General features: G+C 53.9%; 1 protein-coding gene across 15 annotated transcripts in view; it reads left to right on the top strand.

The window, feature by feature from the left end:
* The window catches only part of NCAM1 (neural cell adhesion molecule 1), an 85695-nt gene that overhangs the window by 40116 nt on the left and 18724 nt on the right, over positions 1-26855 (top strand). For 3 of the 15 annotated variants that reach the window (XM_038161453.1, XM_038161461.1, XM_038161459.1), the window contains exons 2-14: positions 1452-1526; positions 2054-2272; positions 3619-3762; positions 4548-4685; positions 5108-5225; positions 6479-6648; positions 7353-7495; positions 12146-12175; positions 16653-16803; positions 17232-17416; positions 17757-17853; positions 18695-18865; positions 19487-19618. In XM_038161453.1, the coding sequence (XP_038017381.1) occupies positions 1452-1526; positions 2054-2272; positions 3619-3762; positions 4548-4685; positions 5108-5225; positions 6479-6648; positions 7353-7495; positions 12146-12175; positions 16653-16803; positions 17232-17416; positions 17757-17853; positions 18695-18865; positions 19487-19618 (1773 nt within the window). Of the gene's footprint in view, positions 1-1451; positions 1527-2053; positions 2273-3618; positions 3763-4547; positions 4686-5107; positions 5226-6478; positions 6649-7352; positions 7496-12145; positions 12176-16652; positions 16804-17231; positions 17417-17756; positions 17854-18694; positions 18866-19486; positions 19619-20556; positions 20572-22156; positions 22199-25667; positions 25671-26855 lie in introns of all 15 variants that reach the window. The other 12 variants (XM_038161454.1, XM_038161462.1, XM_038161464.1 and 9 more) reach the window with 7 other exon arrangements.

Consider the following 26855-nt stretch of genomic DNA (forward strand, 5'->3'; position numbering starts at 1 on the left):
GGCTGTGCTTCCAGTGAGATGCTCCCTGCTCGTGTGACTGCCTCCCGTGGTGTGCGGCTGATGTGGCACAGACAGGCTGCAAAAAGCTCTAAGGTCGAGCCCAGGTGCTGAATTCGGGGTGGTGGAGAGTTCAGGGCTTTGCGCAGAGCCTGGAGCAGAAATCACCTGGGGATGGAATGAAAGGCATGAACGAGCCCAGCCAGGGCTGCGTTTGCAGAGTCAGCGTGGGGAGAGAAATCTGAGTTTCCGTCAGATCTCAGAGAGCTCCCGGCCACTTCAGCAGCACCCAGTGCTGAGCAGAAAAGTGCTCTGGAAGCCCTTCCTTGGGCTGGTTTCCCTGCTCAGGAGGGCCAGGAATGTCCCTGTCTGGAGTCCCTGCAGGACGTGCAGCCGCCTGTGTGACCCTGGCAGAACTGGAGCCCTCAGCACTCCCAGCTCTGCTTCCAGCTGAGTCCTGGCCGGGTTCCTGGGGTTTGGGGCTGTACCCCAGTGCTCTGGGCATTGGTCAGGATAATCTGCTGAACTCCAGAGAGGAGAGCCAGCCAAGTGCAGGGGCTTGCACTGGGGTGATCCCAGCTCCCACGATTGCTTCCAGTCTTCTCCTGGAGAGGAGCTCGGTGTCAGGGGCGTTGTTGGCCACAGGAACGTGCTCAGAAAATCCTGATACTGCTGTGCTTTCCCAGTGAGGGCAGGCAGTGCTCCCCCAGCTGTGGGAGCTCCAGGCTCAGTGCCTGACCCCCGGTCCATGTGTTTCCCCAGCACTTTAAGGAATGTTGCCATTGGCACGCGCAGCCAGGTTTTCATTTCTGAAGCAGTGCTTGTTTCTCCTAACCCCAGGTGTGCTTGGCAGCTGAAATAATGCCTCTGTGGTCTGGAGGAAAAATTAGCTGCTCTGGGAGAGAGATTTTCAGCTTTTCATGCACTACATGAAAGCACAGAGGGTGTTTTCCAAAGAAAACCTATTTTGGCGTCCTCAAATTCAACTTGACCCGGGCTTGTTAGGCCACAGATCTGCTGTGGAATTAAGCTATAGCTGGAGGAGAGCCAGAATCCAATTACATTTTCTGCCTAATGGGTCATAATTTATGCAATGAAGAAGGAGGCAGGGGTGATGCTGGGGGAAAAGGGCACCGGGCCTGCGTGGGTGTGCACTGGGAGGGGCTGCTGGTAAATGGGAATGGACAGGGCAGGGGTGCTGTCCTTTGGTGTTTAAAACCTTTCTGTGGTGTTTCAAAGCTTGTTCTGGTGTTTCAAACCCTTCTTTCTTGTTCAAAACCTCCTTCTGGTGCTTAAAACCAGCAGTTTTAAATCAGAAAATAGGTGTCAGATCAGAAAACAGGTGTCACCCTGGACTGTAAATTGAATAAGGGATCCATGGGGATTGTAAGGCTGGCAAAGATTTTTTGCTGGAGCCCACAGACCGTGTCTGACCGTGCTCATTCCCATTCCAGCCTCTCTCCAAGTGGACATTGTTCCAAGCCAGGGGGAGATCAGCGTTGGAGAATCCAAGTTCTTCTTATGTCAAGGTGCGTGCTGGCCGAGGGCCCCTGGGCTCATTGGTTCAGTTCGAAACGAGACAGACCCTGCTGTGACGGTGCTGCTGCTGTGGGGTCACGCAAAGCCTCAGCACTGGGGTTTGGGGCAGAGCCTCAGCACTGGGGTTTGGGGCAGAGCCTCAGCACTGGGGTTTGGGGCAGAGCCTCAGCACTGGGGTTTGGGACATGCAGAACCCTCAGCAGTGGGGTTTGGGGCAGGCCCTGGGGTTTGGGGTGTGCAGGGCTGTGCTGTCTCACTGTGCTGTGGGATCAGTCAGAGCCTCAACAGTGGGGTTTGGGGCATTCCCTCAGCAGTGGGGTTTGGGGCAGACCCTGGGGTTTGGAGCCATGCAGGGCTGTGCTGTCTCACCATGTTGTGGGGTCAGTCAGAGCCTCAGCACTGGGGTTTGGGGCAGACCCTGGGCTTTGGGACATTCCCTCAGCACTGGGGTTTGGGGCAGACCCTGGGCTTTGGGGCGTGCAGGGCTGTGCTGTCTCACTGTGCTCTCTCCCCTCAGTGGCGGGCGAGGCCAAGTTCAAGGACATCTCGTGGTTCTCCCCGAACGGGGAGCGCCTCAGCCCCAACCAGCAGCGCATCTCGGTGGTGCGCAACGATGACTTCTCCTCCACGCTCACCATCTACAACGCCAACATCGACGACGCCGGCATCTACAAGTGTGTGGTCAGCAGCCCCGAGGAGGGCGACTCCGAGGCCACCGTCAACGTCAAGATTTTCCGTAAGGCAAAACCCCCCCGGCTCTTTTCTTGCCCCCCCTGGCCTTTTTCTTGCCCCCCCCGGCCCTTTTCTTGCCCCCCCTGGCCTTTTCCTTGCCCCCCCGGCCCTTTTCTTGCCCCCCTGGCTCTTTCCTTGCCCCCCCGGCTCTTTTCTTGCCCCCCCGGCTCTTTTCTTGCCCCCCCTGGCCCTTTTCTTGCCCCCCCCGGCTCTTTCCTTGCCCCTCTGGTTCTTGTCCTGCCCCCCTGTGTTGAATTTGCAGGCAACCCCAACAAGGGGAGGAATGATGGATCTGACTCCGTGCTCTCAGAAGGCTGATTTATTATTTTATGATCTATATTATATTAAAGAATGCTATAATAAACTATACTAAAGAATACAAAAAGGGTACAGACAGAAGGCTACCAAGAATAATAATGAAAACTCGTGACTCCTTCCAGAGTCCCAGCACAGCCTGACCTCGATTGGCCAATAAGTCAAAACAATTCACGTGAAACCAATCAAACAATGACCAGTTGGATAAACAACCCCCAAACACATTCCACAGCAGCAAAACACAGGAGAAGCAAAGGAGATAAAATTGTTTTCCTTTTTCTCTGAGGCTTCTCAGCTTCCCAGGAGAAAATCCTGGGCAAGGGGATTTTTCTCAGAAAATGTGACAGTGACGCCCCCCCTGGCTCTTTCCTTGCCCCCCTCTGGCCCTTTCCTTGCTCGTGGGTGAGGCAGGGTTGGGCAGGAAGCTGCTTCACCTTCCTAGGAAAGGTTTGGAGGGTGGGAGGAGGATGAAAGGAAAGGGGGTGTTGAGGTGCTGCCTTCTTTCCTGGTGAGGAGGGGAAGGTGGGAGTGGGGATGGATTTGGAGGGTCGGGGATCTCCAGCAGTCCCATGGCTGAAATCCCTCTGAGGGGCTGAAATCCTTCAGAGGGGCAGCAGAGCAAGGGGGGAAGGAGAAGAGGATGGGGCTTCTGGCAGGGGAGACAGGGAGAGGAGCTGGTGGGGGCGACACACACACCTCTGGTGTGGAGGAGAGAGGGGCCCACGTGTGCAGAGGGGTTGTAAAGAGCCACGGAGAGCCCTGCAGCAGCTCCTCCCTCCCTGCTGCCAGGCTGAGCAGTGCCAAGGTGCCACCTTGCAGGGGGGGCTGTTCAGGGTGGTAATTCAGCCCCTGTGGGCACAGGGCTGGAAATGGGAGTGCTGTGGGCAGTGATTCACTCAGACCCTGATCCTCCCCCGGGAACAAGGAGATCTCTGGGGGTTTGGGGTTGCTCTGCTCCCCTCGGGCTGGAGGCAGCAGCACAGCTCCAGGTGTGCTGAGGAAGCTGCAGTGACCTTCTCCTTTCCTGTTTTCCAGAAAAGCTGATGTTCAAGAACGCTCCCACCCCTCAGGAATTCAAGGAAGGGGACGATGCTGTGATCGTGTGCGACGTGGTCAGCTCGCTGCCCCCCACCATCATCTGGAAGCACAAAGGCAGGGATGTCATCCTAAAAAAGGATGGTAAGGCCTTGCTTCTTGTCCATCTCCCTCCCACACAGAACGCTGGTGGTCACAAGGGACAGAGAAGCAGTTTGTGCCTGACATGAGGCCATGGGATGTCACCCCAGGTGCTGTGGTTTGCCAGCACTTCAGTGCTTTCCCACTGAAGTGGCCACCAGGCTTGGGCACCAAAATCAGCCAAGGAATGCTGGAAAAAAAAAAACAGATGAAAGAAGAGCCATCAGACAGAAAAGCTGGGTGTTGTGACACCCTCCACCTTCCCGAGGGAAAGGGGCTGAAAGCTCCTTGCAAGACCTGTTCCCTTTCTTCCCAAATGCTCCAGCCAGCCGTGTCCGGAGGGGCTGGCTCAGGCCCTGACTCCAGCTGAGCAGGTTTCCCACAACTGGCACACAGGCAGTGAGGCTGGAGCCCCTGGGCAGGGGGATGAGTCCCAAACTGCTGGCTGGCTGATGTGGTGCAGTGTAAGCGTGTCTGGGGGACACGGATCTGTTCACCTCCCTGAGCACAGCCCCAGAGCAGGGGGCTGCTCCCCGCAGGTGTTTCTGCCTTGGCAGAGGCAGATCCAGCTCCAGCAGCATCTCCATTTCATGGTGGGGAGGGAGGTTTTGTTCCAGCAAGCCCAGAGGGAGCGAGGAGAGGAGGGGCTGCTCCCCACAGATGTTTCTGCCTTGGGAGAAGCAGATCCAGCTCCATTTGGTGGTGGGGAGGGAGATTTTGTTCCCCCGAGCCCAGAGGGGTGAGGAGAGGAGAGGCTGAGCGAGCTTCCCTTGCCTTTGTGCTTGCAGTGCGCTTCATCGTCCTGTCCAACAACTACCTGCAGATCCGGGGCATCAAGAAGACAGATGAGGGCACCTACAGGTGTGAGGGGAGGATCCTGGCCCGTGGGGAGATCAACTTCAAGGACATCCAGGTCATCGTGAACGGTGAGGGGCTCAGAGCAGCACCTCGGCCCAGGCTGCTGCAGGAGGTGCTGCCTCAGCTGCGCGCCGTCCTCTTCCTCTGCTGTGTCCCATAAAATGTCCGTGGAATGCAGGGAGTGTTTGCCAGGTGTTTGCAGGAAAGAGCACCTCGAGAAACCTGGAGGTTAGAGTGAGGAGCTGAGCTTGGTGGCGCTCAAAAATGGTTTTGGTCACCACACTGATTTCTTTGGTGTCTCCCCACCCACTGTCCTTTCTCCTCCGTGCTGATGACTTTGGCCATGCCTCAGACTCTCTGATTGACCCCTGCAGGTGCTGGTGGCAGGGTTTCTGGGTGAGTGGTGCCACCAGAGGTGCACAGGAGCTCCCTGTGGCTCACACCTCCTGTCCTGTCCTGTCCAGCTCACCATGGCTCTGTTCCCTTGCAGTGCCTCCCTCGGTGCGTGCCCGGCAGAGCACCATGAATGCCACTGCCAACCTCAGCCAGTCTGTCACCCTGGCCTGTGATGCTGATGGCTTCCCCGAGCCCACCGTCACCTGGACAAAGTAAGATGCTGTGTGCAGTGCCCTGCTGGCCTGGGGAGGCTTCTCTGCCCAGGCAGGCTGAGGGAGGGGATGTTCTGGGATGTTCTGGCTGGGATGAGCTGATTTTCCCCACAGCAGTGGCCTCGTGATGGGGCTGAAGGCCCCTTGTTGTATTTTCTGGGACCCCCAGATGAAGGGAGGAATGATGAATCTGACTCCATGTTCTCAGAAGGCTGATTTATTTTATGATCTATATTATATTAAAGAATACTATACTAAATTATACTGAAGAATAGAGAAAGGGTACTGACAGAAGACTAAAAAAATAATAATGAAAACTTGTGACTCCTTCCAGAGCCCTGACACATTGGTTATTAAGTCAGAACAATTCACATGAAAGCAATGAAACAATCACCTTTGGTAAACAATCTCCAAACACATTCCACAGCAGCAAAACACAGGAGAAGCAAATGAGATAAAGTTGTTTTCCTTTTCTCTGAGGCTTCTCAGCTTCCCAGGAGCAAAATCCTGGGCAAGGGGATTTTCCATAAAATGTGACAGTGACACCACCCTCTGCTGTGGGTTAGGCAGGGAGCACGGAGCCCACCCAGGGGGAAGAATCTGAGGGTAAAAATCCTGTTGGTTGAGATAAAAGCAGTTTCATAAAGCAAAGCAAACCAAGGAATTCCTTCAGGGCTCCCCATTGTTCAGCTGTGCCCCCTCCCAGCTTCCTGCACTGCATTCCCACTGCAGGGACTCTGTTCCTGGAGTTCTGCAGCCTTTGCTGGAGGTTGGGAGCACAGATGGACCTGGAAAAGCTTTCGGCAGCTTGGAGAGGTGCCTTGGTAGGCAAGGAGCCACCTGTGGTGGGGTTACAGTGCCAGGGGTGAGAGCTGCAGCCCTGGGGCAGGAAGGGTTGGGAATGGGTCTCCAGCTGAGCTCTGGAGCCCATGGGAGAGGAGAAGGGGCTGCTCCCTCTGAGCTGCAGTGGGATAACTGCGTGAGCAGGCCTTGAGGAGGAAGTTTTTCACAGAAAGAGTGGTCAAATACTGGAATCATCTGCCCAGGGAGGTGGAGTCACCATCCCTGGATGTGTTTATAGAAAGACTGGATGTGGCACTGGGTGCCATGATCTGGTTGAGGTGTTAGAACATGGCTTGGACTCGATGATCTTAAAGGTCTCTTCCAACCTAGAAATTCTGTGATTCTGTGATTCTGTGAACCAGGCTGGCGTGGCTCCTGCCGCCTCAGCCCCGTGTGCTCTGTGCCCCCAGGGATGGAGAGCCCGTGGAGGAGGTGGAGGAGGAGGACAAATACAGCTTCAACTCGGATGGCTCCGAGCTGGTCATCCACAGGGTGGACAAGAGCGACGAGGCCGAGTACATCTGCATTGCTGAGAACAAGGCTGGAGAGGCCGATGCCACCATCCACCTCAAAGTCTTTGGTAACAGCCCCTGGCAGCCCAGCTGGGTGCTGGTCACCCTGGGGGGAGCTGTTTGTCCCACTTAATGCTGCTGCTGTGCCCCTCTGCCATCCTGTGAGTGGGGGGAACTCATCCCAGCTCCTGTCTGCTCAAACACAGGCAGGGCTGGTGGGTCAGACCCACAGGCTGCTGGAATTGTCCTCCAGGGTATTTCCTGGAGTTCTGACCCACCAAAGCTGCTGTTGAAAGGGTTTTAGCACCTCAGTGGGGCTTGCTGCAGCCTGGATGGGGAGGTGAGCTCCAGCCCACCACTGTGGGACTGACTGAGGCTTGCAGGGGTGAATCAGGAGCTTCTCACCTCCCAGGAGTGTGGGAGTGTTGGGGAATATGGAATTCTCCTGCCTTGTGTGCAGCCACCTGCCCCAGCTGCTTGGCACAGGGCTGGTTTGGGGCAGGGAGGTGGAAGGGGGAGCTGGCAATCCCAGGGGTGAGCCTTTGTGCACTCCTCCTCTCTCGGGGCCTCAGCTGTGACAAAGAGCACAAGAGGTTCTTCAGGTCCTTCCCTTCTGCAAGGAGGTGCCCTGGTAAAAGTCCCTCTGCTCCTTCCCCAGCTGGCAGGAAATGATCCCAGTTGTCCCCAGTGCTGCTTGTCCCCAGCACTGCTGGTGACAGGCTGCACCCTGAGCCCCACCTGAGCCCAGGCTCCTTTTTCTCCTCCTCCCCAGCCAAACCCAAGATCACCTACGTGGAGAACAAGACAGCCATGGAGCTGGAGGATCAGATCACGCTGACCTGCGAGGCCTCGGGGGACCCCATCCCCTCCATCACCTGGAGAACCTCCACCAGGAACATCAGCAACGAGGAGAAGGTACAGCCCTGCCCAGAGCCCCGGGGAGTGGGCTCAGCACAGCTCCCTGTCCCTGCCTGTCCCCGCCTGGAGCTGCATGTGGCTGCACGGGGGGGTCCTGCTGCTGGCCCTGCTCCTGCAGGGCCCCGGGGCACAGCACACCTGGGGCAGTGCCACACCTGGGGCAGTGCCACACCTGGGGCAGAGGCAGTGCCACTCCTGGGGCACAGCCACACCTGGGGCAGAGGCAGTGCCACACCTGGGGCAGTGCCACACTTGGGGCAGTGTCACAGGTGCCACACCTGCAGCAGTGCCACTCCTGGGGCAATGTCACATGTGCCACACCCTGGGCAATGTCACGTGTGCCCTCCTGCGAGAGCCAGCTGGGCTCTGAGCAGGTGGGGAGTCATTCTGCAATTCCTGCTGTGTTCACTGGGGTGAATTCAATTGGAGAGACCCTAAACCTGTTCAGAGGAGTTCCTCCAGCTGTGGGGAGCTTCTGGGAGGTGGCACTGAGCCCCTGCCCCCAGAGCTGGCCGTGCTGGGCAGGTGGCAGTGGCAGGTGAGGGCTGCTCCCTCCCAGGATGCAGTGGATCCAAAGTGAGCCTGTCCATCCCTCCGTGCTGCCCTCTGCCACTGCACATCCCCGAAGCACAAAGCCTGCCTGCCTTTGTGCTCACCTGTTCTGTCGATCCCATCAATTCCATTTTGTTCTTAAAAGGCAAAAATAATTAGCAGTTTTTTAATTCTTGAAAGAGAGTGTTTGGTGTTGTTACTGGCGACAGCTCCTTGAATTAGAGCAGGCTGGGGTGTGCTGCTGCGCTGGAGATGTTTCAGAAGTGACCAGGAGGCAGAATTTGGAGCCTAGACAGAAGTAGGAGTGAGGAGTTGTTGCTAATTAATAATCTCCTAATGACAGGATGCTTCAGGGCTCAGCTGCCTTGGCCATGCCAGGGGTTCTGGCTCAGTGTGGAGGCAGCAGGTGACACTCTGAAAGTCTTGGAGCAACAGAGGTGTCCACTGTCACTTGTCCCCACAGCTGCTGTCCTGCCCTGCAGCTCCTAAATGAGCTTTTTTAATTGCCCCCATGACGTCAGCCCGTCCCCACGCTGCTCATGTGTAACTTTATTAATCAGGGTGCCAGAGTTTCCCAGCTTCAGTTCTTTCTGAGCATCTTTTGGATCCCGGGGCCGCTGTGAATCCCTGCAATGTTCAGGGAGAGGTTTCCAGTGCCTGCAGAAGCTGCAGCCTGGCTGGGGCACCCGTTTGGGCAGGATTTGAGGTTATTTATTCACGGGTTTGTCTCTGTGAGGAGAGCCCTGGGAGGTGCCAAGGGCTCCAGTGCTGCTGGCTCTGGAGTCTGGATGCCAGCCATGGCCAGAGTTGGGCAGGGAGGGGAAGGTGAAAGCTGGATCAGGCGGTGGAGGAGCCCCCTGTGCAGCCCAGCCAAACCATCCCAGCTCAGTGCAAAACTGCTAACTGATTTTTGCTGGTTTCTGAGACTCTGCTTGATGCTCTCAGGTGGGTGATCAATAGCAAGGGGAATGTTCATGCTCTGACTCGTGGAGATGGGGAAGAGCCAAGGTTTGAGGTGCTGCCATGTGTTCATGGGCTGGTTCAAACCTTCGGGGCAAACATTGTTTTACCATGTCCCATGCACTTGCTAGGCTGGACTGTTGTGTGTGTGTGTGTGCGTTTTGTTTTGGTTTGGTTTGTCTTGTACTTTCCTCATTCTCTCTCTTGTGCTCTGAGTTGAGGGAAGCGTTTCAGATGGCCCGAAAATCCTGAGGTCAGAACAGCTCTCTAAATATTCTACTACAAATTCTATTAGAGCGTTTGATTCTATTAAATATTCTGTTACAAATGCATATATTCAGTTTATTCTCCACTTTCTTTCCTCTGGGACAGCACAGGGAAGTGGATGATCTTTGATGTAGGACAAACAATGCTATTTTTAGATTTTTCAAGCCTACTTTTGAACATCTCTCTTATCCAGGTACTTGGATGCTTCTCTCTTGCTTTGTGTTGCTTGCTCTTGTAATCACCCCTCAGTGTAGGTTTTTAGAGGTGTGGAGATGCCTTAATGCCCATAACATTCTGAAAAACCAACCCAAACCCCCCGAGAAAAAGGAAGGTTTGTTTATTCAGCCGTGTCTCCTGGCAGATTCTGGGCTGTCCCAGCCTTTGAGAGCTCAGCCACCCTTCCAGGGAGCAGCTGTGGGGACATTGCTGGGTTTGTCTGAGCAGCTCAGCCTGGGAGGGAAGCACTCTGCAGGTCCTTGATCTTCATCCAGAGCTGCATCTCCTGGGAGCTGCTCTCCCTGCCCACCATTCCCTGCAGGGCAGAAAGCAAAGGGAGCATCTTCTCACCAAGGGATCAAAAAGCAAAGGATCAGCTCTGATTTCTCCCTCTGCATCCCAAACACACATCCTTGATCCTTTATCCAGAGCTGGATCTCCTGGGAGCTGCTCTCCAGCCGTGTCACCATTCCTGCAGGGCAGAAAGCAAAGGGAGCATCTTCTCACCAAGGGATCAAAAAGCAAAGGATCAGCTGTGATTTGTCCCTCTGCGTCCCAAACACAGTTTAAGCCCTGTGCTGTCACTGGGCCTTCCCCCAGGGCTGCCCCACCAGGCTCCCTGTGCCTCCAGCAGGAAAATGCAGATTTCTGCATGGACCTGAGCGGCTTGGCTGAATTTCAGGTGTGTGACAGGTGAATTCCACTGTGCTGTCCTAGAAACAGCCCAGCCCTTCCTTCCTCTGGTGTCTGGGGTGCTGTTGCTGCCCAGCAGCCTCGCTCAGCTCTGTGCTGTTGGCAGCCAAAGCAGATGGAGGAGTTTTTCATGATTTAGGAATCTGAAGGTGTCTTGGATGCCCCTCATTTGCTGGGTGGAGCTGCTCTGTCTCTGTTGGGTGAGGAAGAGTAAACCTGGGATTCTCTCCTTTATCTTCAGAAAAGACAAAAGTTTCTATTTTTCTTTTGTGTTGGCTTAATTGCAGGTTAATACCCATAAAATAAACATGGATGGAAAGCACATATGAACAAGGAATCAGCCCTGCTTGCTTCTGTGGGCTGCAGACACCAGAGGTTATTTATTCATGGGTTAATAATAAATAGAGCACAGCCATGTGTGACCTCCTAAACAGTAATAGACTCAAAATCAGGTTAATGTGTCCGACAGTATTTAATCTCTTAATTTTGACATCTCCAAGTTTGCCTCAGCACTGGTAAGAAACCCTGAACCATGGAAGCACAGAATGGTTTGGGTCGGAGGGGACCTTTGGAGGCCATTTAGCCTCCCTGCCAGGAGAAAAGGCATCTTCAGTTCCCCTGGGGTGGGGAATGTGGCTCTGCCTCTTCCCCCACTCCCGAGGATCACTGCAGAGAAACCCTGAGCCTTTGGGAACGGGCTCTTCCTTCTTCATCTCCTTTAGGCTGACACCCAGGGATGAAAGGCATCTCCCTGTGCTGCCACTACGGAGAGCAGCAGAGGCAGGGGACTCACAGGGACATCCCTGCCACTGAACAGAGGGATTCTTCTGGAATACTGGGCTCTTGCAGCACCTTGCAGCAGGATGCGTGCACCCAGGAATGAGCAGGTCCTGGATAGTCCCAGCCCTGCTGCAGGTCCTGGAGTGCCCCAGCCCTGCAGGGTGGGTGAGCTGCAGGTCCTGGCAGTGCCCCAGCCCTGCTGCAGGTCCTGGAGTGCCCCAGCCCTGCAGGGTGGGTGAGCTGCACCCCCAGTCACCAGGAGCCCATCTGCTTTCCCCAGAGGCACTGTCAGAGGTGTGTGTCCCATCTGTTGGAATTGCAGTCTCGGTGTTCCCTGGCAGCAGGGCTCTGTTTCTGATTCTCATTCCCTGAGCCTCCATCTCCATCCCCGTCACCCGTGTGTGCTGTGACACCCCCACAATGTCACTGTGCCTCGCAGCCAGCGGTGCCATCCTGGCTCTCGTGCTAGCAGGTGATTTTTGACTCCTGAACAAATCATAGAGAGCTGAAATATAAATTATAGGGGGGGATTGAACACAGCAGCTGGGCTCTCTGGGAGCACAGGGAACGTGGTCCTTGCTGCTGGTGGCTTTCTCTGAGCAGGAAATATTTGCTTTGAAGGGAGGTTTGGGCATGTTTCACTGCTGTGGGGCTGGGGCTGCCATCCCTGAGCACAGGCAGCTGGAGCTGGGGGTCCTCTGCAGCTCTGGGGCTGCTCCTGGCACAGCCTGCATGGAACCAGGCCTCCAACTGCATGATGAGCACGTTAATCAGCGTTAATTAATCGGTGTGGGTGGCAAACAGACCGGGGGCACAACACTGGGTCTGTCCTCTGCCATTCAGCGGCCAGAGGCACTTCCTGAGCACCAGGTGTGTAGGAAAGGTGAGATGTGACAAAGGCAACAGTCCCTGGGGTAATAAATCAGTCTTGAGGTGCCATCAGCCTCTGTTGAACCATTTAAAGACCAGCGCAGAGGCTGTGGAATGGTGGATGCCAGCCTGAATTGATGGGAAAGGGAAGCTGTGATCCCCCCCACACACAGGAGCTGTTCAGCTTGGAGCCTGCATGTGCACACAGCTCAATGTGCTGCAGACACTGGTACCTGAAAGCAACCTTTGACAAACTTTTATTGCTTTTTTTCTGTTGTCGTTGTTGTGTTCTATATCTGTTCTCTCCAGGCTTCGTGGACCCGGCCCGAGAAACAAGAGGTATAAGATTACCAGACCTTTAGCAAAACTTCTTTAGGTTGTTGGTCGTTGGTTTCTCTTCTAAGCATCACAGATTAACAAATCTCTAGTGCAGTAACCAACTAAACGAGCTTTAATCTGACCCTCTTAAATGCCAGTTCATACAAGAAGCAGCTTCTAGAGGTAGAAATTGCTTGGCGTGTAGTGATGCAATTTTTGGATGAGCAAAGTAGCTGTGTTGGGAGTGAGGAACCCTGCTCGTCACCTGGAAATTAAAGAAAAGGCAATTAAAATGAAAAGCAAATGTAAAATGCTCTTTTCACCATTTTTTTCTGTGCTGCTAGTGTGAATCATCCTCTCTTTCAGAGAGGGAAGAATTAGCTCCAACCTGTATTTTGGGAAAGTCATTTTTCCCCAGGAAAGCCTCCTCTGCTCCAGCCAACTCACCTATTTGCTCATGGCACTCCTGCAGCTTGACCTCGCGTGTCAAGGGAGCTGCACCATGTTCCACCTCTGAGCCAGTGCAGAGAAACCTTGCACGAGGGGCATTTCTCCACAAAATGCCCCAAACTGCTCAATTATTTTCATTTGTCTTTGATCTGCAAGGGTCAGCGAGGGGGAGGTGGGGTAATGGCAGGGGCTGGGGTTGGTGCAAATGGGGTTTGATTTTATTTCACATTCAGTGCTGTGCTTTAATCGTAATAATAATTATAATAATAATAATAATAATGCAGCTGATTTGTAGCACTCTTCAAAATGGACCAGAAGGAAAGTTCCCAAGCAAATAACAGGGGTCAGGTGGAGAACAAAATGAGCTCTCAGAACTGGGTGACTTGGATTTGTATTTTTAGGATCAACTTTGTGGAGGCTGTGGTTTTTTTAAATCATTTTGAAGCCGTCCTAAATCCCAGAGACTGAGCAAAGCGAAGCTGTAACTCGAGCACCACCCAGCTGTGTCTCACGGGGACATCCTGCCCATTCTCCCTTCACAGTAATCTCTTGGACTGTGGCAGGTGGAGGCATCAGATTCTCAGAGCAGTTTGCACTGAAGGATTTGGAATTTGAGGAGCTGCATCTCCCCAGGACTCAGAGGAATTCCTGTCACAGCTGTCCCCTCCCTGCCCCAGCGTTTTCTCTGTGCTCTCTCTCTCCAGCTTTTGATTAATATGAGCACTAATACTATTAAGTTTGCTGTCTCTGAATTTCTTACTGCCTCTGTGTCTTAAAATACCCCAGTGGGGTGCAGGATTTCTCTCTAAAATTGCTTTTAAATGGCTTTAAAGCTGCCTGGGGGCTTTTAGCAGTGGATTCCAGCAGCAGGAGGAAGGTCAGGGAGTGTTTGGCATTAAATATTTCACTTTTACTGGAGGAATTTCGGGTGAGGGGGTGAAGTCAGTCCTGGCAGCATCTCTGGGTACCCTCAGCCACACCCCAGACTGGCACCTGGGAAGGGGTGCAGCCTCAGGAGTATTTAGGGCTGCAGTTAAATACAAATATCAACCACTGCTCTGCAAGCTCAGAGCAAGCAGAGACCCCTCCTGTTCCTCAGTGCCATTCCTGCCTGGGGTCGGGGTTTTGGGGGATTTGTGGGTGTGGAAGTGGCTGAAGAGCAGACAGGACTGTGCAGAATTGTCCCTGGGGGCTTCTTTGGGAAAGGCCTGAGAGCTCCAGCAGGGAAGGGGGTGGGATAAATGCAGTTTATTTGTCTGCTCTCCCCCTTTGGCCCCGAGCTGCTGAGCTCTTGCCCAGCTGTGATCACAGTGCCTGTGCCCCAGGGCACGGCCAGAATTTGGGGAAACGCCTGCAGTAGCTCAGGGTAAATTGCAATAATTGGCAAAGCATTGGAGAGAGAGCATCCTGCTCTGTTCTGAGCGATTCCCTGTGCCCCTGAGCTGCTCTCCCAGCACTAGCAGTTTGTTGTTTTGATAGCCCAGAGCCTTGCAGCTGAGAGATTTGAGTTAAAGGGTTACAGATGTCAACATCTGGCTCCCAAATTCCTCCTGTCCTGTCTCCAACAGCCAGAGCCCCTGGTGGGCTGCTGCAGGGAGAGAGAGACCTTGCTTGTGCTTTCTTGGCTTGGCCTTTTTCTCTTCCTTGGAGTGTTTTTCCTGATCTCTCATTTTCTTCCCTTATTCCTTTTTGCATTAAAAGCCCAGAGCTTTATGTTCAGAATCAGTTGCATTGCTCATGAAACCCTCCCTGGCCATGATTTCCTGGCACTCCTGTGTGGTGGGTCTTGAGGCAGGAGCCGTTTGGGTGTAAAAATGCCTTCTCTAGAATCACCTCAGCTGATCCCACACTGGTGTTTTGTTCCTTCCACTCTTCTGGTGAGCTCGCAGAAACAAATATTGAGAATATTCCCCCAGGTCTGGAGCCCTGGCACCCATGGGTGCTGCTGGAATGAGCTGGGCTTTGGAGAGAAATCCAGAGTCAGACAGAAGGAGAGCAGGCCAGTGAGATAAAAGCAGATTTTGGTGGTGTGGTACCACAGGAGTTTCATGTCAGGCTCTGAAATGCTGCCCACAGCACCACGAGCCCATGGAATAACTGTTCCAGGCCAGGGATGGAGTCTGTAGCTCGTGGCACTGGCCAGGGATTGCAGCAGGGAAGGAGAGAGGAGAAGAATACACCCAGTTGTTTCTGTGTCATCAAAAGATATTGTTTTTGTGCATTTGGAATTGGCCCGGTGCCCACGAGCTGACACTGGAGCTAACTGAGGTGACAAAAGACATTTATTTGTCAGCATCAGCACAGAGAGGGGCTGGGGCCCAGGGCTCTGGCACCTGAGATAGCAGAGATGCTTTCTGTGCACTCGGCTCTTGGAAATCCTCGGGGTTTCACTCCTTTATCAGCACTTGTCCTGCACCTCCCAAGGAAACAGATGCTCCTGGAGAGTGGCAGCAGGCACAGCCTGAGGGTGCCAGCTTTACTCCCTTGTGTTTGTGCTCCAAAATCAGCACTGAGGGGAGGGAGTTGGTGCTTGAGAGCTTCCAGGCTGAGGCAGGAGCAGCAGGAGGCAGAGAGGAGTGCCTGGCTTTGTGTTTTCATGGATTTGGTGACAAACTGGAGAGGGAAACCAGCAGCCTGGGGTGGCTGGGTGGGTGCAGTCCCTTGGCAGTCCCCTGGCATTTTGCACTCCTAGTTTCTCTCTGTCAGTGGCATCCCCACACTCTCTTGCGTGTGGGAAGTGGTTCTGGAATTTTCTTGAGGCAGGGCTGTCTCTAGAGGCTTTCTTGCCCTTTTTGCTGCCCTTTCCTCTCTTGGTGTGCCACATGCAGGTGAAAGTTCTGAGCTTCCTTTTTGCCTGCTTCCGCTCTGAGCTCTGGATCCGTTCTTCCTTCCCCATTTCAGGGGCACTGAGATAAATCCAGTATTGCTGAGAGGACAAGGAGGGCTGCATTCTCTCACTGGAAGCTTTTGGGGACGTTTCCTTTTTTTTTTTCTTTTTCCTCTTTGCATGCTGGCAAAGCTTTTTAACCAGAGCTGGATCTCTGCAGTGCCCATCCTGGGGAGAAGTTTCTTCTCAGACACGTGCTGTTCTCAGCCGTGTAGGAGCTGATACTTTGGTCCTTCTTTTGGTGTTTCCCCCTTCCCCTGAGTGCTCTGAGCCGTTGCACACACAGTGGGCCCTGTGGGACAGGGAGCTGCCCCTGTGAGACAGGGAGCTGCCCCTGTGGGACAGGGAGCTGCCCCTGGTGCTCTCACCTGGCCTCAGGCAGGCTGTGTGCCCTGCTGGGGCTGCCAGGGGCAGGCTGTGTGCCATCCTGAGGCTGTCTGGGGCAGGCTGTGTGCCATCCCAGGGCAGGCTGTGTGCCATGCTGTGGCTGCCTGGGGCTGGGCAGGCTGTGTGCCATGCTGGGGCAGGGTGAGTGTCATCCTGGGGCTGGCTGTGTGCCCTTCTGGGGCTGTCTGGGGCAGGCTGTGTGCCCTGCTGGGGCTGCCCCGGGCTGGGGCAGGCTGTGTGCCACCTTGGGGCAGGGGGTGTGACATCTTGGGGCTGCCAGGGGCAGGCTGTGTACCCTGCTGGGGCAGCCTGGGGCGGGCTGTGTGCCCTGCTGGGGCTGCCAGGGGCAGGCTGTGTGCTGCCCTGGGGCAGGCTGTGTGCCCTGCTGGGGCTGCCTGGGGCGGGCTGTGTGCCCTGCTGGGGCTGCCAGGGGCAGGCTGTGTGCCACCCTGGGGCTCTCTGGGGCAGGCTGTGTGCCCATCCTGGGGCTGCCCCTGACGGGCTGTGTGCCACCCTGGGGCTCTCTGGGGCAGGCTGTGTGCCACCCTGGGGCGGGCTGTGTGCCACCCTGGGGCTCTCTGGGGCAGGCTGTGTGCCACCCTGGGGCTCTCTGGGGCAGGCTGTGTGCCACCCTGGGGCAGGCTGTGTGCCACCCTGGGGCTCTCTGGGGCAGGCTGTGTGCCACCCTGGGGCAGGCTGTGTGCCACCCTGGGGCTCTCTGGGGCAGGCTGTGTGCCCTGCCGGGGCTGCCCCTGACGGGCTGTGTGTGCGCAGACGCTGGACGGGCGGATCGTGGTGCGCAGCCACGCGCGCGTCTCCTCGCTGACGCTCAAGGACATCCAGTACACGGACGCGGGCGAGTACGTCTGCACGGCCAGCAACACCATCGGCCAGGACTCGCAGGCCATGTACCTGGAGGTGCAGTGTAAGTGCCCTGCAGGGGTTTGTGGGGGCTGCTTGGTTCCCTGTTCCCTCCCTGCGGTGTGGTGCTGAGGGTGAGGAGGGTGAGGGTGTGGGGTGTTCTCCCTGCCTGGGTGCTCTTTGCAGCTCACCACGGATCTGCTGCAGTCGCGTTTGTTGGGAGTCCAGTTCTCCCCTGGAACACCTCCCCAGCCCCAGCCCGCTGTCTGCTCCTCCCACGCTGCCCAGGAGCAGCCCAGGGCTGAGCAGGTTTTCTCTTTGTGCCCTTCAGCAGAAGGCGTTCCCCACGCCCCGGGTGAGAGCACAGTTCCCATTTCCAATATTAGATTCCCTTTACCCGCACTGAGGTGGACTCCAGCCGAGGGATCCTTACAGGGAGGCTTTTTTGGGAGCTCGGCTGGCCCCAATTGCCTTCCCAAACATGTCTTTCAGATGCCCCCAAGCTGCAGGGCCCCGTGGCCGTGTACACCTGGGAAGGAAACCAAGTGAACATCACCTGTGAGGTGTTTGCCTACCCCAGTGCTGTCATCTCCTGGTTCCGGGACGGGCAGCTCCTGCCCAGCTCCAACTACAGCAACATCAAGATCTACAACACCCCCTCAGCAAGCTACCTGGAGGTGAGGAAGAGCCAGGAGAGCCATCAGATAACTGATGGTGAAGGAATTCAGTCTGGTCCTCTCGTTAGAAATGAAGTTGGGGTGGTGTTTCAAGCATATAAATTCTGAGAAAATCAGGTTGTAGGAGATAAAGAAGAGCAGGAATTGGAAGTTGAAGAAAATCAGGTAACAGAAGAGGCAGCCCCTGCTTTTTGCCCACTGCAGCTCTCTCCTCCATGGACAGCCCTGGGAGCACAAACGCCTGGATTTTATTGTAGCTCCTCCCCAGCTAAATTCAGGGTGCCTTGGCAGAGTGAAAAGGGTTTTGTGATCCCACCCTGAGCCTTCCTTCCCCCCACAGGTGACCCCAGACTCGGAGAATGACTTTGGGAACTACAACTGCACGGCTGTGAACCGCATCGGGCAGGAGTCCTCCGAGTTCATCCTGGTGCAGGCAGGTGAGCAGGGAGGGCAGGCAGGTGCCAGCAGTGACACGGGGGCCCTGCTCTGCTGGGGTGGCAGGAGAGCAACTTCTGCCCTCAGAGAGGCTGCTCACCGTAAGAGCCTGAATGAGGGATGCAGGACTGCAGGCAGCTCTTCAAAATGCATTTATTGCACCAGGAGTTAGAGCAGCCCAGGGCTGTGGGGACAGGGCTGTGCCCACAGCTGGCAGCTCCTGCTGCAGGCAGGCCTGGAGACCCTGGGTTTAGGTTACAGTGCATTATGTACTTTTAGTTACAATGCATTATGTACTTTTCTTTTGGTTTCTGGGGTCACAGTGGCATCCAGGACTGCAGAGCCCTGTCAGGGACACTGGGGACACAGTGGCATCCAGGACTGCAGAGCCCTGTGGAAGGGACACTGCGGACACAGTGGCATCCAGGACTGCAGAGCCCTGTGGAAGGGACACTGGGGACACAGTGGCATCCAGGACTGCAGAGCCCTGTCAGGGACACTGGGGACACAGTGGCACCCAGGACTGCAGAGCCCTGTCAGGGGACACTGGGGACACAGTGGCATCCAGGACTGCAGAGCCCTGTCAAGGGACACTGAGGACACAGTGGCATCCAGGATGCTTCTGCTGCACTGCCCTGCTTGTTCTCTTTTGGAGAAGGGGCTGGGAGTCTCCAGCCTCTTAGAGAGGAGACAAAATTAAGATCTGTGCACTAATTAACATCTCTAAAGCTGCCTGAACCCTCAGCCCCACCCTTGTCCCGTGCTGTTGGAAGCCAGGGGCTGTGGGATGTTGCCAGCTCCTTTCCCGGCTCTGTGTCTCACCGTGCTGTCCCTTGTCCCCAGACACGCCCTCCTCGCCCTCCATCGGCCGGGTGGAGCCCTATTCCAGCAGTGCCCAGGTGGAGTTTGACGAGCCCGAGGCCACGGGCGGGGTGCCCATCCTCAGGTACAAGGCGGAGTGGAGGGCCCTGGGCGAGGGGGACTGGCACTCCAGGCTCTACGATGCCAAGGAAGGTAGGAGTGACAATAAAAACCTGCTTCCTTCCCCGCCAGCACTGAAAAATACTGGCTTTCCTGTAGGGAAAAGCCAGGGAGGGTGGAGGGTTCAGGTTGGAGGCTCCAGACAAGTTTTTAAACATTTGCTGCGAGGGACAAGGGGAATTTTCAGCTGGAAATGAGGGCTGGGCTTTGCTGAGAGCTCAGTCCGAGCAGGGTGAAGAACCCTGTGCTTGGAATTATAGTTTTCACTTGCTGCTTCCCACAGGAGGCTTTTGAACCCTCATCTGTCACCCCTTGGTCCCCCTTGGAAAATAAACTCTGCTATTCCAGCAGCAATCCCGTCCTGTTGAGGTGATCTATAGCAGTGCTCACTGCACAAAATCCATCCTGGAGTCAAAGTAAAAGAATTTTGATTTGGGGAGGCCTGTAAAAGGCAGAGTTCTGCTCCAGAGCTGAATCCTCCACCACCAATCCCATGTGGAGCTGAAATTCTTATTTTATTCCCCGCTGGAGTGGTGTGATCCCAGCTGGAGCCAGGTCTGGTTTTAGGTCTGTTTTTCCCCGCGTGGGGAAAACAAAGTTTATTCATTTCTTCCTTGGAGTCCTGAGCTTTTCTCTGCTTTTTTTCCCCCCCAGCCAACGTGGAGGGGACAGTGACCATCACGGGGCTGAAGCCTGAGACCACCTATGCAGTGAGGCTGTCAGCTGTCAACGGCAAGGGCGTGGGGGAGCTCAGCCCGCCCGCCGAGTTCAAGACGCAGCCAGTCCGTAAGTACAGCCCAGCCTCCCTGTGCTGCTGCCCGCAGCCTCTGCCGTGCATGGATCTCACCTCTTCTCTCTCTCAGACCTCGCTGCACCCTCTGTTGTCTCCGTGGCTCTGGGTTGGGCTGGGTTCTGTCGGTAATGGGAAGGGAGGAGGCGGAGGAGCTGTTTTCTGTGCGCTGGCTGGTGTTTGCAGTTTGGTGGTGCCGAGGAGAAGGGGCTGTGCCAAGGAGAACTTTAATGAGCAAAAGCAGCTGAGAAGGGTTTTGGTCACAGGGAACGTGATGTCACTGTCACAAGGTTTGTTTTCCACGTGGAGGTGTTCAGCACAGGACTGGCCTTGGGCTGTGGAAGGTGAAGGGAGGGAGGGTTGCTCTGTTCTGCACACGCTGCTTTGAGGTGCCCCTGCAGCTCTTGAGGGGATTCCATGGACTCCTCAGGCTCTTCTCTGCTCTGCCCGGGCCATTTCCGTGTCCTGCTGTGGCCCAGCACTGTCCTCCTGTTCCAGGGAAGCATCAAATCCCAGGGAGCTCTTCAGGGTGGGAAGGAGAGCAAGAGGAAGGCGATGAAAGGTGGAGCGGGCAGGGCAGGTGTGCCCAGAGCAGGCAGGGAGAGCTGTTCTGCCGTGGTTCCTTCCCTTTCCTCCTGCAGCCAGCCCTGACTGTTGTTCCCAGCCCTCTCCCAGCTGGAATTCTCTCTCCAGACCCCTCTGCTGGACCCAGGGCTGTCCCAGCCCACCCCGAGCATGTCCGGAGTCCCCGAGCTGTGCCCGGGCTCTGCCCATCCCTGCTCAGCAGGGCACACCTGGGATGCTGATTTTCCAGCTCCATATTCTCTGTCTCCTCACATCTTCTACATTTATTTATTTTTTTTTGTTTGTGTGTGTCTATCTCTGTCGTTTTATTTCGGTTTTGGTCTGTGTTCCATCCATGGATAAACTGCAGGCATCCCTCACCCACGTAAGTGCATTTCTCTGCATTTCTTTCACTTTTTTTTTTTGTGTTTTTAGAGTGTTCCTCTAACACCCAGAACTTCCAGCTTTTAATTTAGTGCCTTTTTCCTCTCAGGGGCTGTAGGACTGGAGTAACTGGTAGTGTCCATTTCCTAACAACACTGACTGCTCTTGTTTAGAACAGAGCTGGGGTTAACTCTTTGTCTGTGCCCTACAGCATGCAGTTGGAATATTTAATGTAGTGATTATCTAATCATCATAATAATAAAAATAATACTAGTTAGCTTGTTGACTCAGAGTGGAGTAGTGGAAGGCTTCGTATTTGTGAATCCGTTAAAAACTGTTCAATTTTAATGATACTGAGATAATTCAGGGAAATCAGTTCAGCTAAATGGCAGAACTGGTTTAGACCAGAGCCAAGCAAAATCTTCAACATTTTGAACAGCTGCACAATTTTGAAAGCACAAAATTCAAGAAAAAAATTCAATTTATTTTCCCTCTTCTCACTAATGGTTTTACCACCGGACAGTCTTCCAGCACTTGTGTAGATTGTGTGATTAAATAAATAAACCTCATACTAAATTTTAAAAAAAATGGCATGTTCCCCACTTCCCCCTGCACAGTGAGTCAGGAATGTGATGGATTTGTGTAATTGTGAGTGAGATGTGGAGATGGCTCCATGGCTTTGTGCCTTTCCAATCAAACCTGATCAATGGAGCTAAAAAAGCCTCTTTATCCCAGTGAGCATTATTCCATTTATCAATGCATCCTCACGGGGAGCTGCTGTTGCTCCCAAGGTGACAAGGACAAGCTCGAAGAAGCTGCTTTGAGATTCCTGAAGTGAAAAACACATGAGAGGATTTTTAAAAATATTTTTATTTTGAACCCAAATTTTGAATCCTGCTTGTGCCATTTCCCCTTAAAGCTTGGATGTAGGGGAGCAGGAAGGGGAAGGGTGGATGGACAGATGGACAGGCAGGGCTGCAAACTGCAGCACCGGGGAGCCACTGGGAGGCACTTCCAGAGCTTTTGTGCAGCCCGAGGTGGTTTGGATCCTGTTAATTCCAGGAGCAGCAATAAAAAATAATGACATGAGGGTGATGGTCAGGGTCAGAGGCCAGGCTGAGGACTGGGGCCCTGGAGATGACAACCCCAGGGAGGGCAGGGTGGGGATCCCCAGCAGTGCTGCAGGACAAGGGGGAAATGCAGCTGAGAAGAGAGGAGAAGGAGCAGGAGGAGCTCTGCAGCCCCAGCAGCAGAGCCGTGTGCCCAGCCTCACGCCAGCACCCGGGGACAGGTAGGTGGCTTTGCAGAACCTAGAAGCCTCCCAAATGTTCAATTCATGGCCAGGGTGAGGCCAAAAGGAGGCAAAAATGGGAGTTTGGAGCTTCAGAGCTCTTGGGGATGAGGAAAGCCTCAGGGCAGGCTGTGCCCTGGAGGGCCCGCAGGGCTTGGCAGGCAGCAGGGCAGGATTTCTGCAGCTCCCTGGGTGACACAGCCCTGCCACCAGGGCTGGGTGTCCCCCTCGGTCCCCTGCTCAGTGTCCCTGCTGTCACCCGGTTCCCACCCTGTGCATCCTTGTGTTTCCGTAGCGACCCCAGCTCCGGCTGCATCCCCGAGCCCCGCGGCTCCGAGTGAGTACCTGGGGCTGCTGGCCCTGCCCTGAGCGCTGCTGGAGCCCAGGATCCCCCATCCCAGGGCTCCGGGGCGTCCTGGGCTGGCTGCTGACAGCGGTGTGCCGTGTGAGCATGTTCACATCCCGGCATGCTGCCCTTCCTCCTCCTCCTCTTCCCCCCCTCTGCCAAGCACGGGCTGGAAAATGGGAATAAAAGGGGTAGGAAAAGCACCTAGAGGGAGAGCAAGAGGAGTAACCCCCCCAAATCCTCCTTTCTAAAAGGAATGTTTTCCTTTCACCCTCCCTATTTTACAGCTGCCTGTGGAAAGGGGATGTGCATGAAATCGTTTCCTTGCTGCCCTGCCTCGCTCTGTTTGCTTTGAACGTAGGGAGATACAGTTGATATTAAAATCAGGGATATTGGGGGCTGGAAAAGATGCAAATGAGGAGGTGAAATGCCCTGCAGGATTGATCCCAGGGCCCTGCTTGCCTTAAAAGAGGCTTCAGGCTTCCAGAAAGTTCCATACGTGAGGTGGGAGCTGGATTCAGGCTGCCTCGGTTGGGTGGTCAAGGGGGAAGGAAAGCCCTCGGTGAGGATCTGAGCTGCCTGGTGCATGTGTGTGCTTCGGGTCACTGATGATCTCTGCCAGATGCTCTCCCTGTGCCTTGCACTAATCCAGAGTGTGCGTGGGGCCTGTGAGTCACTGAGGTGTTCCCTGAGGTGGGGTAGGAATGGTTTTCTGAATGGAAAACGCTCCGAGCATGAAGTGTGGGATGATCTTGGGATGGAGAGAGAGTGTAGCCACTCAAATGAATTTATAATTAACTATATTGAATGACTGGCACGTTTCACGGTCTCACAGGTGACTTTAAATGTCCTGTACCTGCAGTGGCCACCAGCAGCGTGCTGCTTGTGCAGTAATTTTCCTTTCCAAAGTGCCAAACCCCAACCCCTGCTGCACTCAGGGGCTGAAGAGACCTTTTCATTCCTGTCAGCCGTGGAGGATGGGCTGGAGAGGCCGAAGGGCAGGCTCTGCTCATCATCCTTTATTCCTCAGCAGGCACAGACTCCCTTCTGGCTGCTGCTGTGTGGGCTGGACACAGCTTCCCGTGGAGGGAAAACCTTGGGTTCATGTTTTACAGAACAGTTTGTTCTGAAAAAAAAAAGAATCTTCACCCAGAAAAGCTCCTAGGAGCTAATTAATGATAAACATTTTCCAGTTCTGTTGGCGTGGGGGCTGTGTGTGTGGAGGAGGAAGAGGAGGAGGAGGAGGGGGGAAGTTTCCCTTTTGCCCTGCCCGGGGTGCAGCTCAGAGCAGGAGCAGAGCTGTTGTTTGTGTGCACACTCCAATTGTGCAGGCGCTGCCCCCGTGGCCGTGCTGCAGCCTGGGCAGAGGGGGAATTCAGCAGCAGAGGCAGGGCAGTGGCACGGGGCAGACGCTCCTCCAGCTCTGCTCCGTTTGATTGCTGCTGCTGGCAGGGATCTGTGCTCTCCTCGGGCTCCAGGGAGTGAAAGCAGCACAGTCAGGGAGTGAGAGCTGCCCTGTGGCACCTTGAGGCAGGCACACAAACCTAATGAGGCTGCAGTGTTGAGATTTGCAGGGAAGAGATGAGAATCTTGACTTCATGTTTCAGAAAGTTGATTTATCATATTATGATATATATTATATTAAACATGCTATATTAAAACTGTACTAAAAGAATAGGAAAAAAAATACTCATCAGCTTAACAAGAATAGAATAAAATAAATTTAAAAACTCGTGACTGACCAGAGTCTGACCCAGCTGCATCCTTGATTGGTCATTAATTAGAAACACTCCCGTGGACCAACCAAGGCAGCGCCTGTTGCATCCCACAGCAGCAGAGAGTTCTTGGTTACATTTCATTCCTGAGGCTCCTCAGCTTCTCAAGAGAAGAAAATCCTGGCAAAAGGATTTTCATGAAATGTGTCTGTGACAGCTGCAGGGTTGCCTCCTCTGGCTTTTTGGGGTGTGGGAGATGGCAGTGGGAGATGTCTGCAGGCATGGAGGAGCTTTAGGAATGTCTCTCCTTGCATTTAACCCTCTGAGGTTGCTCCAGGAAATAGTTCTGTGCCAGTTCTGATGTTTTTCTTGCAGCTCTCTCCTCTCTGGGACCTGCTTTGCCTCACAGTGGTCGAGCTCACTGGAAAAAAGGGATTTTTTTTCAGGTTGGAGGGGGCTTGGAGCAACTTGCTCCAGTGGAAAGTGCCTCTGCCTAGGACTGGATAATCTTTAAGGTTCCTTCCAACCCAAACCATTTTATTCTCTTTATGCTGCTAACTCTGCCCTTGATCTTTACCTAAAGCTCCTCTCCTGAGGACAGGCAGCCTCTGTTGCCTGGTTTGAAATCTCAGGTTTTATTGAGTTTGCTGCAGTTTGGAAGAGGTTTCTTCTGACCAGAAGACAGGGATCTTCCCTCCAGGCAGCCTCCCAGCAGCTCCTCAACCTCCCTCCTTCACAGTGCCCAGAGTCTGTGAGCCCGTGTTTAAAGAGGATGGATTGAGAGCTCGGCTCTAACAAATGGATTTTACATTTTGTGCCATCAGTTCTTTCCCCGGTAATGGCCTGCCCTTAATCTTGTCAGAGACAAGCACCCAAAGGATTAAGGGTTTAATTCTCTATACATCAAGCACTGTGGAGTAGCCTCATTAGGATGAGACAGAGGTGAGAAATGCGAGTTCTGGAGGGATGTGGGAAGGGAGCCTGGCAGCTGATTGTTCCTCGTTCCCCCTGCGCTGCCCGGCAGCTGCCACCTTCCCTGGGCCCCGCTGGGGACGGATCCCCTGTGCTGGCTGGGCTGGCAGAGCCCCCTGCCCTCCCCAGCCCCTCGGTGGCACTGCCGGTGCCGGCACCGACCCCGCAGCTCCGGGATGAGGAGTGTCCTCGGCCGTGTCACCTCAGCAGGGCTTTCTCTCCTGCAGTTGTGATCAGGAGCAGGTTTGTGCTGCAGAGCGAGGACACGCCGCTGTGGGGTGCCAGGGTTTGTGTCCTTTTGGGCTGGTTGTGACCCTTTCGCCTCCGCTGCCTCGGAATAACAATAATCCCCTTTTTCTTCCCAGCAGTTCTGTGGATTCCTCCAGCAGACCTGGCACACACCGCAATGATTTTTGTCCCTTTTGTTCCTTGTATGACTAAGCAGTGACGCAGCTGTGCCTAACACGAGGCCATAACTCAGTGCTTGCTGTGGTTTAATATTCTTATTTTCCAGGCGGTTTTACTGTCCCCCCCTCCCCCGTGTTTCTGATATATGCTGGCTAATTTAATTTTGCTCCTATTTTTATTTACTCTGTAATTCTGTTGTTGATTTTTTTCCCTTGCCCATTGTTTACATCAGTTTTTTAATTTTTTTGTATTTTCCATGTGACCTCCTCCACTTTCCTTTCAACCAAACTCATGTGCGTGCGTATCATGTGAATTTGTCATGTGGCTTGCATGGTGCTGATGATGTCGTCCTCGCTGGTGAACAGAAGGTAAAAACACTTTGTTCTGATTGGTTGCCTAGATTTTTGGGGTGAGGATTCCCCTCTGGGATCTCCAAATTCCAAAAAAAAAAAAAAAAACCACCCAAAAATCCCACCGAGCCTTTCTTTGGAGGAGTTGCTCGTCATTTCTGCATGGGAAGAACTCGACTTCAGTCCTCTGCATTGAGCTGGGAAAAACTTGGAGGGAAAACAACAGGAAAAAAAACCAAAAAAATCACCTGGCTCAGTCATTTGCTTCTTCACTCTCATTGTCCAGCAAGGAACTGTCCTAGGAAGGTGCTAAAAATCCTCTGGAATGAGCACCAAAGGCCAAAATCCTTTGGCCTCTCTGTGGGACCAACCACAGACTGGAATTTGATGGGAAATTAGGGAATTCTGGGAGCAGCCTCTCTCCTGTTGCTTTAGCAGCATTTTGACCGTATAAAATACACATTTCTGTAGAGATATGTGCACACATCCACACTGTACACGTTCAGTAGCCTTCCAAAAAAAACCCTGAATTCTCTGAAATCTGGCTGTTTGGAGTATGTCACAGTTTGATTGAAGAAATAATTCCCTTTTTATTGTGAGTAAAACTCAAGCATAGCTGGAAGGAGAGCTGTGTTATGAAATACACTCCCTGTAAAATGCTGTTACAAAATCCTCTCTCTATGAAATCCTGCGTGTAAATCCTGTGAAACAGCACTCGCAGAGCCAGACCTCACACAGTTCTGATCAGAGGGAGAATCTGGCTCCTGCCAGGGCCCCTCTCTGCTCCCACCCAGGCTCTGGAAGCCTGGCAAGGCCTTAAGCTGAGCTCAGCTCACAGGAGCTGCTGCTCCCCAGCACTCCAAGGAGCAGTCTTGTGAGATTTGCAGGGTCCCAGGACGAGGGAAGAGATGAGAATTTGGACTCCATCTTTCAGAAGGCTGATTTATTGTATTATGATATACATTATATTAAAAACGCTCTATTAGAACTCTGCTAAAATAATAGAGAGAAAAGATTCATCAGAAGGCTGGGCAGGAATAGAAAGGAATGAACAACAAAATCTTGTCACTGACCAGAAAGTCTCATCTAGCTGCATCCTTGATTGGTCATTAATTAGAAACACCTCCCTGGACCAACCAAGGCAGCACCCATTGCATTCCACAGCAGCAGAGAGTTACTGTTCACATTTCTCTCCTGAGGCTC

The sequence above is a fragment of the Motacilla alba genome, chromosome 24 (genome assembly GCF_015832195.1).
Source record: "Motacilla alba alba isolate MOTALB_02 chromosome 24, Motacilla_alba_V1.0_pri, whole genome shotgun sequence".
In the NCBI taxonomy this organism is placed as follows: Eukaryota; Metazoa; Chordata; class Aves; order Passeriformes; family Motacillidae; genus Motacilla; species Motacilla alba.